This window comes from Pyxicephalus adspersus, chromosome Z (assembly GCF_032062135.1).
Source record: "Pyxicephalus adspersus chromosome Z, UCB_Pads_2.0, whole genome shotgun sequence".
In the NCBI taxonomy this organism is placed as follows: domain Eukaryota; kingdom Metazoa; phylum Chordata; class Amphibia; order Anura; family Pyxicephalidae; genus Pyxicephalus; species Pyxicephalus adspersus.
In genome coordinates, this window is record NC_092871.1 from 9,921,773 (window position 1) to 9,938,024 (window position 16,252).

The 16,252-nt window shown below is 41.3% G+C and overlaps 1 protein-coding gene across 2 annotated transcripts in view; it reads left to right on the forward strand.

Annotated features, from left to right (window-relative positions):
• The window catches only part of PBX2 (PBX homeobox 2), a 37,884-nt gene that overhangs the window by 3,366 nt on the left and 18,266 nt on the right, over positions 1–16,252 (forward strand). For both annotated transcript variants that reach the window (XM_072431922.1, XM_072431923.1), the window contains exon 2: positions 13,676–13,749. In XM_072431922.1, coding sequence (XP_072288023.1) covers positions 13,676–13,749 — 74 coding nt within the window. The remainder of the gene's footprint in view (positions 1–13,675; positions 13,750–16,252) is intronic.

Here is a 16,252-nt window from a genome sequence, read left to right on the forward strand (position 1 = left end):
ACACACGTTTCAATACCTATATATATGTATGTATTGAAACTTGTGTGTGTATGTATGTGTGTGTGTGTATGTATGTATATATATATATATATATATGTATATATATATTTTGTGTGTGTGTATATATATATATATATATACCAATTAAGCCTTTTGTATTGAGAAACACTAATATATATATATATATTAGTGTTTCTCAATACAAAAGGCTTAATTGGTTAAAGGTTGTATGAAATTATTCACACATAGACCCCCTAGGACCGGTCTTGTTCTAATGTGCACAATGGTAGAGATAGTCTGTTCGCATTGGTGCACCGCAATTAATTTTTCAAGGGTTTTGGAAAACACGTCAATGTGCGCAGTAATCTCCCCAGCCCCTTTTAGCTGGGCACACCACCTGGCTGTTTTTGGGTGGCTCCTAAAAATTCAGGTCACAATATAGGGGCTGCTATCAGCCTACAGCTTCTTCCCACCCAGCCTAAAATTATGGGGAGAACACAGCCATGTTAATTTGTTTGCAATTGTTAAAAAAGGCAACAGAAAAGCTATAAAATGCAATATCAGAGATCTGAATAGGCCCTTCCTGAAGTCCTAAAGGGGTTGGTTTGCTGAAGGGCATATATAGAGGACAAATGAGGTTTTAGTGTTTCGGAAAAGTTAATTGATAATTGACTGATGGGTGTAGCTGCTCCTGCACCCTGCTATGTACATTATGAAGCCATTGGATTTACATTATCAGTGCAAATGGTTCTGTGATTTATAAGAATCTATTGGTTGAGTTAGTAATTTCACCCTATGAAACCATTGACCCTCTTCAAATGCAGGTAGGGGACTATATAGAACATATTAATATTTAGTATACATAGGTTTGTAACATCCATTGTCATGTTGCCAATAAAAATAAAGGATTACGTTGTTGACCTAAATTTTTTATGTTCACGTGGTGGAGCCCCCAAAAATTTTTTAATGCAACATTATCGCCAACATATATCAACACGGCAATCTTGTGGTGCCTAGGCCTCCTGGAAACAATGAATGTTGGCTTTCCATTTCTTTGGGCCTCCATCTATCTGGCCCAATCCACATGGTGTGAATTGGCCTTAAATGAAAGCAGTAACCAAAGACTTAATAGAAAAGAATGACTATGATACATCATGCATTTTTGTCAGGGGCCCAATAACTCTGCAACAATTCGGTGACTTTTGACCTTGTATATACATTTAAGAAATGAATGGCGACCAGAGGTCCATAACCCAGTCTGGCTGTTGGATTGGACAAATGCTCTTTGAAACTCCAAGCCTGCCTTAGGCAAGGGTTAGGTCAACCTTGATGGATAGTTTTGGCCTATTGCTGCTGTTTTCCCTCAAGATAAATCACAATTGGAGGGTTTTGTGGTTTTGACTCATTTATTGGCATCAACCTACGCACATGGACCACAGATTCTAATGTCGCCTTAAAGTAAATCCTTAAGGCTCTTAAAACCTTTTAAAAGGGAAACTCTTTGGAAAAGCCATTATTAGTCGGTACCTATTACCTGTTATTGCTGTAAAATTACTTTGGTAACCCTAGATTTTATTTACTATGGAATTGGCTTCTCTAAATCAGGTCTATGCTCTACCAAGTGTTCTCTCCATCTCCAAACAAAATCACTTAGTCTTAGTATTAAATGAGAAAATCAAAGTTGGTGTGGCTTAGGTTACATACACACGTCCAAAAGTTCTCCAATGCTTTAGACCTAGTCAAGTACCTATGGTGACCCTATCAGCCATTCAAGCAATTGAGATGGCCATTATCTGCAATAAAAGAACAACAATGAAAGAGCTTGTGTCTTCTGCCATTGCTTCCTTTTGGGCTGCATCCTCAGTCAGATTCCTTCACATTGGCCACTTTTGGAAGTTGTGGGTGCAAGTGGCTTTTCCCTGACCCCTATGTCACTATAAGACTCATCAGTCATGTAGGGGTCATTGGATGGAACCAGAGTGTGCACATGGACACAGGCGTGGACCCGAATAAAGGGTAGGTAGTAGACAAGGACTGTTGGGGTCATTTTAGATACTAAAACTAGCTTCCGAGAGACAAAGAAGTAGTAGCAGGAATTGTTTGGTATTTGGTTACATAGCCTGTACAAAAAATAGGTTGTCTACAAGGATGGTTTCTTTAAAACCTCTTTCTCGGTGGATATCATTGAAAGACTTGAACTCTATACCTGGTGATTTTTAGCCAATTTCTGTCATGTGAGCCTTCTTTTTATATGACTGTTTGTACAAATGAAGATAACCAAATGGCCATATGCCTTACATGTGTACATTTCTCACACCTGGAAGCATAATAGTATATCCGGCATATATCCTCGTGTTTTTTGGTAATGCTTATGGAACAATTTCAATAAAAAATTCTCATATGTGGAATTAGCCTGAGGGATATGTCACATGAGTGATTGTTCTACTGGAGACACAGAATCCGAAAGATGAGCCTTCCACTTACCTTAATGGGTTCCTCCTTCTCTGGTTTGGAATGCTGAAGAATCTGACTTGCTAGCGAGGGATTAACATCTTTCTGGGCTAGCAAGCAAGGGAGCACTCCATAGCAAAACACCATTCTGTTAGCAAGCTTGTGTGATGTGGGCCTCCGTTCTAAGGGCCTAACGTCACCTCCATCAATTTTACCTCCAACACATACCTATCTGTCTTGTCTTCATTTTATCTATGTATACCACCACCTGTTTATTCATATGGCCACCTTGAGATGAACTAAATGGGGGTGCAGTGCTCATGCATAGAAAGATAGCTAGGTCCATGTTGGCGGTGAGATTATTGGAGTGGGTACCTAGGCTTGGGATGGTAGGCCATATATGATGTCCTTTAAGGCAAAATATGTCCACGTGCATGACTTGGTGGTTGTAAGATGAGGCTACCAAGCCAATTTTTCCTTGGAATGATTCCAAACTTTTTAGCTCAGGTGCCACAATGAGTTTTAAAATTTAACAGATTGGCTGAGCCAAAATCAGATGGTTGGAGAGAGTTTGTATGAATTTATATACATTATGTGTAAAAGCATGCTGGATTAAAAAGCTATTGGGCCTTATTTTGCTCATGCCTGATCTATACACATGCACACTCAAATGTGACGATTACAGACAACTCGGGGCTCAGCTCATCTTGGACAAACACTGGCCATCACCTTGGACAATCCAGTCTTGGATTTTCCTAAGAGCAATAGACTTTGGTGTACCGGGGTAATGATGCCCACCAAAGTTTGCTCATTATAAAAATTCGCCTTTTGCATCAGACTTTATTATTGTGCTTCACTGATTTCACTATGAATGCCGGTATGATCAGTAACTAAACATGAAAAGTTGAGTTTATCTTGGCATTATCCACAGCTAACCAATAATAGGAGAACTGATATTTTGTAGAAATACAATACCACAATCACGTGACCATAAAATTTCGTCCAAACATGACTTTCAGGTAAGAGGTGCTGTAAGAAAAGGTTGCATAGATTTTTTTTCATTATAGTGTCCCTTTAAGAAGTAAAGTCACCCAGTGCTGTGTTTTCTGCTGAGGACAATGGATCTTTTATACATGTCATTAAATCCTGTTAAAGAGCGCTGGGCTCACTCTGGAATCTCTTAATATAGACTTTTGCTTCAGCTTGTTGGCTGCTCCAGGTATTCGGTTGCATAATTATTGACATTTAGTTTCCCCCATATAAAGGGCATGTTGATGACAACATTGCTAATCCCATAAAGATATGTTGTTGTACCTGACTGGCAGGACTCGCATTGCCGTCCTACAGAGCACAGATATTAATTCGCCCCATAAACCTTAAGGAACCTACGATGATCCTTTAACATGGCTCTCAAATTACTTCTATGCTGCTGCTTGGTGAAGGACGTGTGCCATATAATTTAAAGGCAGACCTTGTACTTAGATATAAGCTGTAGATTTGATGGTATTCAGCTTAAAACTTGAACTCTGGGCATGAAAACTTTCATTTAGATATATTGCTCAATAGCCACAAAGGATAAAAATCCACTTTGTCTGCACAGAACAGGCTCAGAAGTATCAGGGACACCATCCTTACCCCTGCAGAGGGCTGTGGGAGAGAGCCAGCAGGTTCCACTCCTTGCAGGCTGCCAACAGGAAGGGGCGGGTATAAGACCAGTCACATTGTACAAGGAGAGGGAAGAGCATTGACTGGTCTTTTTTACAGGAAGTTCCAGCAAACAGTTTCACACTGGATCTGGAAAACGCAATGCTCAGGAAGTGGAGTTCTGCTTTAAGCTGTGGTGTGCCTTGCTTGGTGAGGCCATTATGATAAAATCAATAATGGAATTTAAAAATAGACCAAATGCTTTTCTGGAAACTAATGGTATCTATGCCTGTAATTACTGAAAGACAGTATGGAGTCAGGTAATTGATCCAACTGCTTTTTTGATTAGGGAAGGATTGTTGGTTTTTCTTTTGTGAGGATAAATGGGATCTTTATTTATATATTTGGTTCATTTGGACCATGCCACGGCTTTAGGAGGACAATTTAAAGCTGGTCCTGGGGAAAATGTAATGCCCCACTACCCAAACCTAAATGACCCTTATACTTCCTCGAAGCTGTAGTCTTATGGATGCTCCAAATGTGCTCTTTTGCCTACAATTGGTGTGGTTGACCTCTGTTCCTTCCAGTTTGGCATGGACACCTACTGTTGGCATCCGGGAGAGAATATAGCAGCAGTGACTTTTGCCCATGGGATTTTTGGGGACTGGGCCGGTGCAATGCTGAATTAGCAAGTCACCCTGCACCCAAAATAAGTTCCCTGGAAATGGGCTTAGAAGTATATTGAAACCCAAGTGCCAACAAGTAACCTATTGCTGTTGACCAGTCTTTAGGTATGATGGTGGCTTTGGTTTTCAATACATTTCCTGCAAATATCAAAGCAATACACTTCTATGAGGCAAGATGGAGCAGTTTGTAGTCCAAAACTTGCCACTCTGAAGGATTGAGGAATGACCGATTGACAACGGCTGCTCCACTCCAATGGAGAAGAGCACAATGAGGTGCCGCTCGCTCATCTTCCCCAATCCTCTCTATAGAAAAGTCGTCCTTTGTTCATTGGAAATAATCCTGAAAGATTGTTTCCTGCATAAAATCAACTGATGTGTACACGGGACTTTAGCCTTCCCAATGAGATCCATCAAAATTGTAAAAAGTGTTTGAGGAATGAATAAAGCAGAGTTGACAACACCATCACCATCTTGAATGGCTCTGTACAGTAGAATCTAAATAGGCCTCTTTGGTTACTGCCGGTAAAAAGAATCGGTCGTTGCGTAGTCAGTTAAGGTCCCATATGTTTTCTGAAATACTGAAATGTTTATAAACTTCCAGTAGGTTAAACTTCATATTGTTAAAGTGCCTCGTTGTGTAACATGTACACACAAGTTAAAAGTCGCAGGCATTATTCCAGCAAATATTGTTATAAGACTCATTTTATTGGCTCTATAAAAGTTTTTAAAGGCTCGCTGTGAATATTCTGTAAAACCCAGTAGACTTGTTTTACAGCATGGCGGAGTGAGAAATCAATATAATAATGCGTCTTATAATTTTAGTATTTTCACACGAAGAGGAAAGTGACTTCATCCATTTTTGGACCGGAGCAAGACAGTCTGGCACGAGGCCACAAACCTTGTGGTTATGTTGAAGCTGCCAGGGGTTGGCAAACCTCCTTTGGATTTGCAGTGTCGGCAATGAGCCTGCAGGCCTAATGTAGGTATATCTATATTGGAAGAGAGCCTCCGAGGCTGATAGGTAAGTAATAGTTTAGGGAGTATGTGGTTAACCTGAAATTTAGGGTCAGTGCGTTGAGAGATGACAAATGGGGTAAGAAGGCAATCTTCCAGAAATGAAAAAGTTGTGACAACAGATTATGATGACCGTAGCCCTATGCACAACTCATAAACAACTTTGAGTTTGATTTGGCACTACAATGGAATAGTGTGTGGTGGAAGTCTTAATTCTTTTTCTTAATATTTTGATTGTGCCTAACCCTGGTTTATACAGGTATTTAAATGAAAGACAGAAACAAACTCTTATCTTTTTCTGTCTTTCATGTAAATACCTTGGCACTACAATGACTACAATAGGTAGCCCTGCACTTAACCCTACTGAGTATCTGTTGGATGAACTGATCACAAGTCAGATCTTCTCATTCAGTGTCCATTCCAGACCTCACAAATCTTCATTTTGCCGATTGAGTGCAGAAAAACTTGTAAAGTCACATATAAGCCAACCCCAAAGATTGGAGGCAAGTATGGGGGTGTCGATCAAGCTCATTTTAATGTGACGGTCACGTGTCCACTAACTTTGGCCTTATAGTTAGTTTGTTATAGCAGTGCACTACCCAGTCCCTTTTAGCTGGGCGCACCACCCGGCACTTTTCAGTACTGTTTTTGTATGGTTACTGAAGAGTTGTCACAATTCATGGGCCACCAAGCCTACAGCTTCTTTCCACCCAACCTAAATAAACTTTTTAAGGGGTATAATGTATAGTCTGTATTTCCCAACACTTCTTTGTGGTGCCAAGGTCTATATAGTCTACAGTCTAATCCAGGTATACAAAGGCAGAAGAAAATCAAGCCTGCCCTGCTGGTTCTAGTACTCCCATTAGACTGCAACCAAGATACACTAAAGCTGCGTACACACTTGCAATATTTATCGTTGGAAACTAACGAATAATGACAGATCGTCCGATAATCGTTAACAAAAAAATGGCACAACGACACCAACAAACGAGGATTGTTCCTGGAAAGGTACGACCATCTCAGGGGATCTTATTGAGGGAGGATCGTTCTCTATATCTCTTGTGTGTAAGGTCTTTCAGTGATCGTGGATGATTTTGCATTACACTTTCTCCTTTACATGTCACTTTCTGCATCATTTAACCAATCGTATCTAGCGTGTGTACATTTTTGGTGGATTATATTTGAACGATGGTATTGTTACAACATGTACAGAATTGTGCACAATACAATTGTTCAAAATAATTGTGCATAATCGTTAGTCGTTCGTTTTCTAACGATAATTATTGCAACCTAGCTTACGCTGATGTACCTAGCTTAAGCCTGATTTAGGGCTGGAGAGGATACACAACAGTAAAGCTGGGTGATCCAGCAAATCTGGAATGGATTTCTTCAAAGTCATTTGCCATTTGCGAACAAATGTTTTGAATCCTGGACCAGATCCATTTCAGGTTTTCTGGATCACCCAGCTTCGCTGATGAAAGTGTATCCTCTCCGGCCTTGGAGAACTTTAATAAATCAGGCTCAGTGAATATACAATAGGACAGTTTGGAAATTCTCATCTTTGAGTATCTGGATTGGCCTTTCCTATAGGAATTATAGTATTACATGTATGGAAGAGGAAGAAGAGCGGACATGCCATATAGCCATTGTCTGGTTCAGCATTTTGCTTCATTCCTGAGTGATGCGATTCCTTCACAAAGAATCGATTGGTCTTTTATTACCTGAATTCACAAAATGGCCGCCTCTTCTGTAATTAGGAAGTGGCCATACCTTCATTTTCTCTCTTCCATGATTCAAGGCTGCTGAAGTTCACAAGAGGTTAACCTATTGGATTTCCAGGAAGATAGATGAGGAGTCATTGATTGCTATGAACTGGGGGAGGAAGGGGGAGGTCACACTAATGAGAAGACCACACACAAAACATTCGTCCATCGCTGGGCCTGTGTGAACTGTGACATGGACTGTAATGTGCTGGGGGACTGGTGGTCCCCAATGTCCGCCAGGGTCTTGTCCAAGGGGAAAACTAATAATGCACAGCTATCATACCGAGAGAATTAGATCACCGGGGCAATCTATAGATCTGTGAATGGCATGAAGGGCCCCAATCAATAGGGGACCTGAGGGCCTGCTAATCACATGGGTTAAGTGGGGGCTCTGCCAAGGCGTGATCAATGCAATGCTTTCCATATGTCACAGCTGTGTATAAATATTCATTCTTCATATGAGAGCTTTATGCTTTGGTTAACCCCTAAAACCTTTTTTTTTTTCATACCTGAGCGGCTTCTAATCTGCAATTTTTCATTTACAAATATCCTATTTTTAGGTGTAAATCGGGGGTGTTCATATTTCAAATACAGTTTTATAGTTTATATATAAGTGTCAGGAGTCACCTAAAGTGTCTGACAGATGGGCCTGATTTATTAAAGATCTCCAAGGCTAGAGAGGATACACTTTCATCAGTGAAGCTGGGTGATCCAGCAAACCTGAAATGGATCTGGTCTAGGATTCAAAAGATTTGCTAACAAATAGGAAAATACATTCCAGATTTGCTGGATCACCCAGCTTCACTGATGCATACTGATGCATTTACTTCCTAGATTGTAAGCTCTTCAGGGCAGGGTACTCTCCTCCTGTGTCACTGTCATTATTAATTATTGTACAGCGCTGCGTAATGTGTTGGTGCTATATAAATCCTGTTTAATAATAATAATCCTCTCCAGCCCTGGAGTGCTTTAATAAATCAGTCCCTTAGTGTCCTATGACCTGAGTCTATAACAGAGTTCTGTATTTGGACGGAATATAAACTGCCCAGCTGTATTATCTATCGCTGCTATATACACTCAGGAGTTGGTAGACAGCACAGGAGGTCAGATGATCAGGACTTCAGATGACCTGGGACATGCGTGTCATTTTCAGGCAAGCGTTTGAGTCTTAGCCCATTTATGACAGGTTCTCTTTGATTCCTAAGCCTGTAATGAAGTCTGCATGCACGGTGTGGCTTTGTATAGATGTATCCGGGATCATTCATGTTTCAAAGCTCGTTTCAGCATCTGTTCAATAAATGATGTGCGTGCTTCCCCGACTCCTTTCCAGAAACGTTGACCTAATTATACTTTTATCAAGACTCTTGTCCTAAATATACCAAGTCATTAGGCTTTGCCTATGGCAGCATTTTTCTAATGTATACACAAGGGTACCCTAGGTGCACCTGAAGAATTAATAGCCAGTCCAAAAGCATCGGATCCTAGATGCAGACTATTCTATCTTTATCTTTCCCAGCAGCTGTAGGTTAGAAATAGTTTTGTGTAATAAAAGATAAAAAAAAAAAAAAAAAGCTTTTAGAGATGGGAAGTGGCTGGCTTTGAGTATAATGGTAGTGCTGGGATCTGTAGTGCCATAGTATACGTGGGTCCATAGTGGTAGAATGAACCTGAAATATGATAATATGATATTAAAAAGAAAAGTTTTATTTTACTAACGGCTTGTTTAGATGGACAGACTGATCAATGGCCAAGTTGCAATATGCATTTAGCATATACTGGGTGTCTAATTCACTGCACTTGGTGAGCTTTTAAAACTGGGCCCAGAATACTAATTTGGAGCACAAAATGGATTTATCCCCCGTAATGGATTTTTTCCATATAATTTCCACACCAAAATTCACATATATTTCTTTTGGAATCTAATTTGAAAAATGTTTGGATGTTGGGTAGAAGGTTGTAATAATCCTAAATAAATCCTTTATAAATGGAGCCCAATGTTTGATTTTCCTGCACTTTAAATCCTGGTTTTTATGGTCATTAGGATATATAGAATCTCCTTAATGGGCATTTGGAGAACTTTAATATTAGGAGCGGAGAGGGTAGGCTTTAGATCTGCTTTAAACTCTAGCCCATACCTTGCACACCTCTCCCAAATACCTTTGCAGATTCTGCTTACTATACTTTATATCCCCAGCCATGCTGCCATAATGTTATTATTATTATTGATATAAAACAGGATTTATATAGCGCCAACATATTACGCAGCGCTGTACATTAAATAGGGGTTGCAAATGACAAATACACACAGTGACACAGAACAAGGAGAGGACCCTGCCCGGCAGAGCTTACAATCTAGCAAAATATCAGTTCATCATTAGCAAGTAGTGTGTCTGAATCCTTTGTATAGGCGGAGTGCAAGAATTTGCTTGTTCTAAGGAATGTGAATTGCTCAGTACCAGCTTTGCTGAAATCTTTCTAAGGAAACGTCTACTTTGATCTCTTCCACTGACCGTATGATTTCGGCTCCAGTGCTTTGTGCCAAATGCAGACACTCTACTAATGAACCTGCCGCACACAGAGAATATACTCTGATAATGACCTTGCTACAGTCTATAAGACGGATATTTATAACTGACTTGTTACCTTGCATATTAATTTGAGAGCTGATACATTAATAAATGGTGCAACTCTCGTTACGTCCAGCTCCAAACCTGGCAATCGTGAGTAATGCAAAATGACTTAAAGAGCCGTATAGGTCCAAGTGACGGAATCTCTTGCTATGTCACCCCTTGCCCATTTCTTCTTGCTTTGGCTGAGCCCCAGAGTCGCCTAAATGCCCTGCCGGCGTCTTTATGAAATATCTGGTTCTTCAAGGTATGGGGGAACAAAGCCCCATTGCTATCTGACTTGGAGCTTACATAAAGTTTGTCCGCCTGAAGAAATGAAGCTGCAGGAGACCATGATAATGGTGCATATAAGTAGGCCAAGAAGTGAGCTAGCAAATGCCCATATCGTGACAAAACTTTTTTGAAAATGCCACCCCCCCTAAGGAGTAGTAAAGACAGTAGAAAATAGAGAGGAAGAGGTCGGGTTTGGGGCAAATAATAATCTGTATTTCTTGAATAAATTATACATTTATTGAATAAATCCGGTGGACATTATTACTACAGTCGTTTTAATACCCCTGAGGAAGCAGAATGGTGAAATGTGTCGGGTTATAAGACCAATGTTATGCATACTGCCTGCAATTATCAGTTCTTAAGACCAACACAACCCTTGATTATTATTAGTTGATCTCTACTTAGCTTTGAGTCCTTGGAGTCCCATGAAGTAATGTGGATTAAGGATTTATTTAATATGTAAAATTTCTTTGCTTGTATATTGAATAGTTGCTAGATGAATAATATAAAAAATATATATATACACAGATTATTGTTTTTTACTGAATTTACCATTTTGTAAATTTCAAACTCTAGGTTGGCCAAAATGATGCTTTTAAAATATTTGCAAAAAGTTTTTGGTGTTCCGATAAATGAGAAAAGAAAGGAGGAGGACCCCGTGGTTGTCCTTTCCTCCAGGCATGGATTTCTTTTTGCTGGTTGCTGTGTAATAGTGCGGTATCTATTGGACAACAATATCCGCTCATCGTTTTATGGGACCCTGGGGTCTCTGGATAATATAGCCTATCAAGAGCACCTAAAATGAAGATATTTAAAATAAAGATGGCCTGGTGGTGCTGCAGTTGGTGGACGTGGTAGGGTGGTGGAGTTACTGATCTATCCTGTTGCAGAAAAGGAAAACTACTACTAATGTTTTTATTCAAGATGGCGGCCAATGCAGAACAATACACCAGTGGTTCATAAATGTCAAATATTCCGTTGAATAGACTCCTTTTGGAAGAAGATTTATCGAGCGAATTCCCGAACCCATTACTTATCTAGTGATGAGGCTCTTTCCTGCTAAGGATTTGCAGCAGTTTCTATGCATTTGGGACTCTTGCGCCGGCCGTCCCGCAGAGCCGACCGCTACAGCTTAGCAAACATCTGTGACAGATTTATCATTACACTTTCACCGGTTTGCAGCCTAAACACGTGCGCGCCTAAGAAGTGGACAGGGACACGTTTTATGTTACACAATCCTACTTCTGATCATCAGGCAGGGGGGGATTTATGAATCAAGCTGTGATCTAATAGTAAATCTGTCTCATTTCTGTCTCTCTGCTACTGTGTTGTATTGCCGAGCTCTACAAAACTGATAAATCTCTTCAGTAAATGTGAATAGAATTTGTAGCTCCTTCACATAATGTAATGTGCGCCTCTTAAATTTTGTAGCTTTTTAAAGTGGACTTAAAGCAGAAAAAAAAATCCTGCCTTCCTGGTGGGTCAAATTGTTCAGGTTTTTTTTTTTTATGAAATCTTTAATACAGATGCACCCAGAACACCAATCAGGCAGCTTTTTTGAATTTCCTATAAGCAATTTATACTGTAGTTGTAAGTTGCCCTGTACATGGGTGGCCAGTGGGAAGGAGGCCCCCCGTATGTGGGCGGCCTGTGGTATGGAAGCCCTCGTATGTGGGCGGAAGGAGGCCCCCCGTGTGTGGGCGGCCAGTAAGGAGGAGGCCCCCCCATGTGTGGGCGGCCAGTGAGAAGGAAGCCCCCCCCCGTACGTGGGCAGCCAGTGAGAAGGAGGCCCACCCGTACGTGGGCGGCCAGTGAGAAGGAGGCCCCCCCGTACGTGGGCGGCCAGTGGGAAGTAGGCCCCCCGTACGTGGGCGGCCAGTGGGAAGAAGGCCCCTTGCAATGTGGGTCTCTGGAATGAACATCGTGCTTACAGATGGCTAAACAGATCTTTGGGATATAGTCCAAATGGTGTTGGCATTCCATGGGACCTGGATGATAATGGCTGGCCTGCACTTCATGATTATTTTGTGTAGACATATACAAAGTATTGCTTACGTGTATACATACAGCCAACACTCTTAATATTGTGGATCCACTCACAGATAGTATTGTATAGTAATGGTGAATATACAAATCATTACTGAGCATTATGTTGCCTTCACATCACACAGAAGCAAAATACTACTGATGTTCTACCCATATATAATGATCACACTTCAGTATATAATGATATGGAGACTGTATACATGAATAATTGCCCCACCAGTACAGACAGTGTATAATAGGCAGCCTCCCCGCTTCAATAATTACCCAAACCCCCTCCAAACGCAGCCGTATAATAAGTCTTTGTTTTTGAATAATGATGGTGCTGGCTATATCATTTAACAACATCTCCGTACACTGGTAATGATCACGCTGTGCTGGACAGAAAAGCAATCTCTATACATGAATCATGATCAGGCTGAGCCGTATGATATCAAGTCTCTATACACAACGCACATATATAAGAGGAATATGGTGCCGTGATTTGCAGCGCTGGGATTTTAGAGCCTGAGAGCGCTACCAGCTTGGGGACTCGGCATCTCTGAATATTTCCCACAAACAGGTGTATTTGTAGGTTGTATATGATATTTATGTATTGTTGTATTATAAACTATTGCCTTGGCTTTATTAAAATGGAAATCTTTCCTTTTACCCACCAATCGTTGGTGCATGCCTGCAGTGTTGATTGGTTGGAGCCACTTTGTGTCCACAAATATGGCTGCATGGCATTTCTCAAGATACTTTCTGGTGACATTGGAGGACTATGTTGAGTTGACAATGGGTCTCTTTGACATAGGTGGTTCATACAGATGTTATAAGGGCATCTAAAAAATGATCTGGTCTACCTTAGCTATTGCCCTATCTTTAATCCAGTTACAGTAAAATGAATCTTGACAAACCCCTATTAATCTTACTAAAGAGTGCCGGGGTTAGAGTAGAAGGCGGTTGGCCCACATTCCGTCGTCCTGAAAACGAATGCAAGAACTGCTCCTGTGACTTACCGCTAAGCGTTGCATCAGCAAAGATACAATGCTAAATGGAGAAAAGTAGACTAGAGCGCCTTCTGTTGGCTCTATGCAATATTTCACATTGATCTTAAATTTATGCTGTCCAAGTCAACTTTATATAAATATTATCTCAGTAACCGTATTCCTTTTTCTCTCTTTTTTTTTAGGAAACACGCCTTAAACTGCCACAGGATGAAACCAGCTCTCTTCAGTGTACTGTGTGAAATCAAAGAAAAGACGGGTAAGTGCTAGTGGCCCTCCATAATACTTGTATATATAGAAAGACTGTACTGGTCTGTGGGTACTTGAATGGTGGATGAATGGTGTGCCACAGCGAGGTACCTGATCAGTTGGATGACCCAATACATATTTATATATACACTATGACCCAAAACACATATATATTACTACAGAACATAAAACGTATTGGTGTGCAAAATAAAAACGATGATAAAGCATTCGTTATCATCCTGATTGTCAAAGTTTAACCCACACCAACTAAAATTTCAGTCTGCTAGTGATGGATTCTGGTTAGCTGTTATGGATTCTATCTTCCATGAGTTAACAAGAATGAATTCAACCAAAAGGTTTAGGCCAGCCTGCCCTTAATGAGGAATCCTTGGGAACCCCTGCCAAATCCATTGAATTGAGGGTTTATGGGAAAACCCTTCTTAGGTTAATTGTCAGTGGGAAAAAATGCCCTTCTTACAGTAGTACAAGAATTCTACCCTTATAGACCACCTAAAAGATCATTAATTTCATGCAGCTGGCTCTTCTACATGTCTTTGACCCCAGATCTATAAGTCATCATCAAATAAAAGGTCAGTGAATTCAAGGAACATCTTGCAATCTCTAGGGTTCCAGAGAACCTTGTCTGAGAATAATGGCTAAAACTGTTTTTAGCTTGGGTGTAGCAGGTCAGCTACATTGGGGTGTAGCTGGCCCTCCTTCTACATGGCTTTGACCCTAGAACTATGCAGGCATTATCAAATTGGCCACAATTCAAGGTACCCCTTGCTTTATTTAGGGTTCCAGAAAACATTGTTTGAGAATGAATGGATCTTTTACCTGGGGTGTAGCCCCTCTACTTGGCTTTAACCCTAAGTTTCATGTGGTCACAATTCAAGGAACCCCTGGCAGAGAACCCTGGTTGAGAATGACTGACTTAGGCTGTTTCTAGCTGGGGTGTAGCAGGTCCTGTTGACCATCCAAGGCCAACATGTTGGCCGAGGTGGACAGTATTTAAATGCAACATGTGCCTTATGGTGCAAAAAGGTCCACACATGCTATGTCCTTCATGTAAAGTGAGTGCTTTCTGAAAAAAAGTTTTAAGTGGCTCAATACACATAAGCAATAAGGATGAGGTTTTAATTTAAACGTTCCCCTCTGCTGAGCACCATTTACCTTTGACATTTCAAGCCTCTTTCTATTCATAGCTCTCCAGAATAGGCCTTCCTCTTGGGGGAGAATTGATATAGCCTGGAGACACCATGCACCCGTGTAAAATATGAGGGGAAAATGTCTGTGTGGCCCATAATACCCAATCAGACCCTTTCCCAATACCTTGATTCACCAAAAAAATATTAGGCGGATCAAAGTGGTAGCTGATGGTAATGCGGGCACCATGCCAAGCTCCAGTGTTTATCAGGCACAATGGTTGTGTGCTTCAATAGAGGACGCGGTCTTATCCTGAACTTACTCCATGCTGCTTACTGCTGTGGTATTTGTTTGCACACAGTGGGGGGGCTCTCTTTTGGCCAGAATCCATTTTAACTGTTCAGTGACAGCCAGCATGGGGCACAGCATGTGGGGTGCAAGCATGTTGCTCTCTAACCTCTTCCCCCCTCTAGATGCCATGGTAACAGAGGTGACATGCGTGCCCTTTGTCATGTCGCTTCGGCGGGAGTGCGGTGCCTGATACTGTTCAGAGTGGCACTGAGCACGGACCATTCTTTTTGAGAATATGGAAGAAAAGAATTTTGGATAAATAGAAATCCTGTGATATCATTGGGGAGTTCCTCTGGGTTGCAGAGGCCATTTGTGATTGCAGGGGGGGGTTCTTTTTAAAACATTTGTGCTTTGTGGCTACAAACATTCCGGTCAGATTGCTTCTCTGAGTATTGCTTTAAGGTAAATAAAAAGGCCGTTTTTCCATCGGATGGCTGCAAAGTGCTAGGACACAGCTGAACAATCGTTTTCTCCAAATCCCCCAGACAGTAGGTGGTAGGAGACTTGATTTTTATGACCGAGCAGTATTTTTACAACACTGCTGTGTCAAGTGATTGCTGTCAAATGATATTAGATTGTTTGAGCTTTCATATAGCTCCAGGATAACACTAAGTACACTTTGCAGAGTGCATAGGGCCATGTACACGTTTCTGTCCCACAGAAGCTTGCAATCTAATTTTGCTCTTAAAGTCATGCAAATTGTTGCACACCAGGATTTGGTCAGCAGCTAGTAAACCTTTTAATATACACTGCCCATCCAAAAAAGTCCCAAACCCTATGGGGGGAATGTTGTGGTCTGGGGTGCTTGCCGGGGCAGTGCTATGATCTGAGGGTGCCTGCAGGGGCAGTGCTTTGATCTGAGGGGTGCTTGCATCTGGGGTGCCTGCGGGGACAATGGTATGATCTGGGGTGCCTGCGGGGACAATGGTATGATCTGGGGTGCCTGCGGGGACAATGGTATGATCTGGGGTGCCTGCGGGGGCAGTGTTATGATCTGGGGTGCCTGCGGGGGCAGT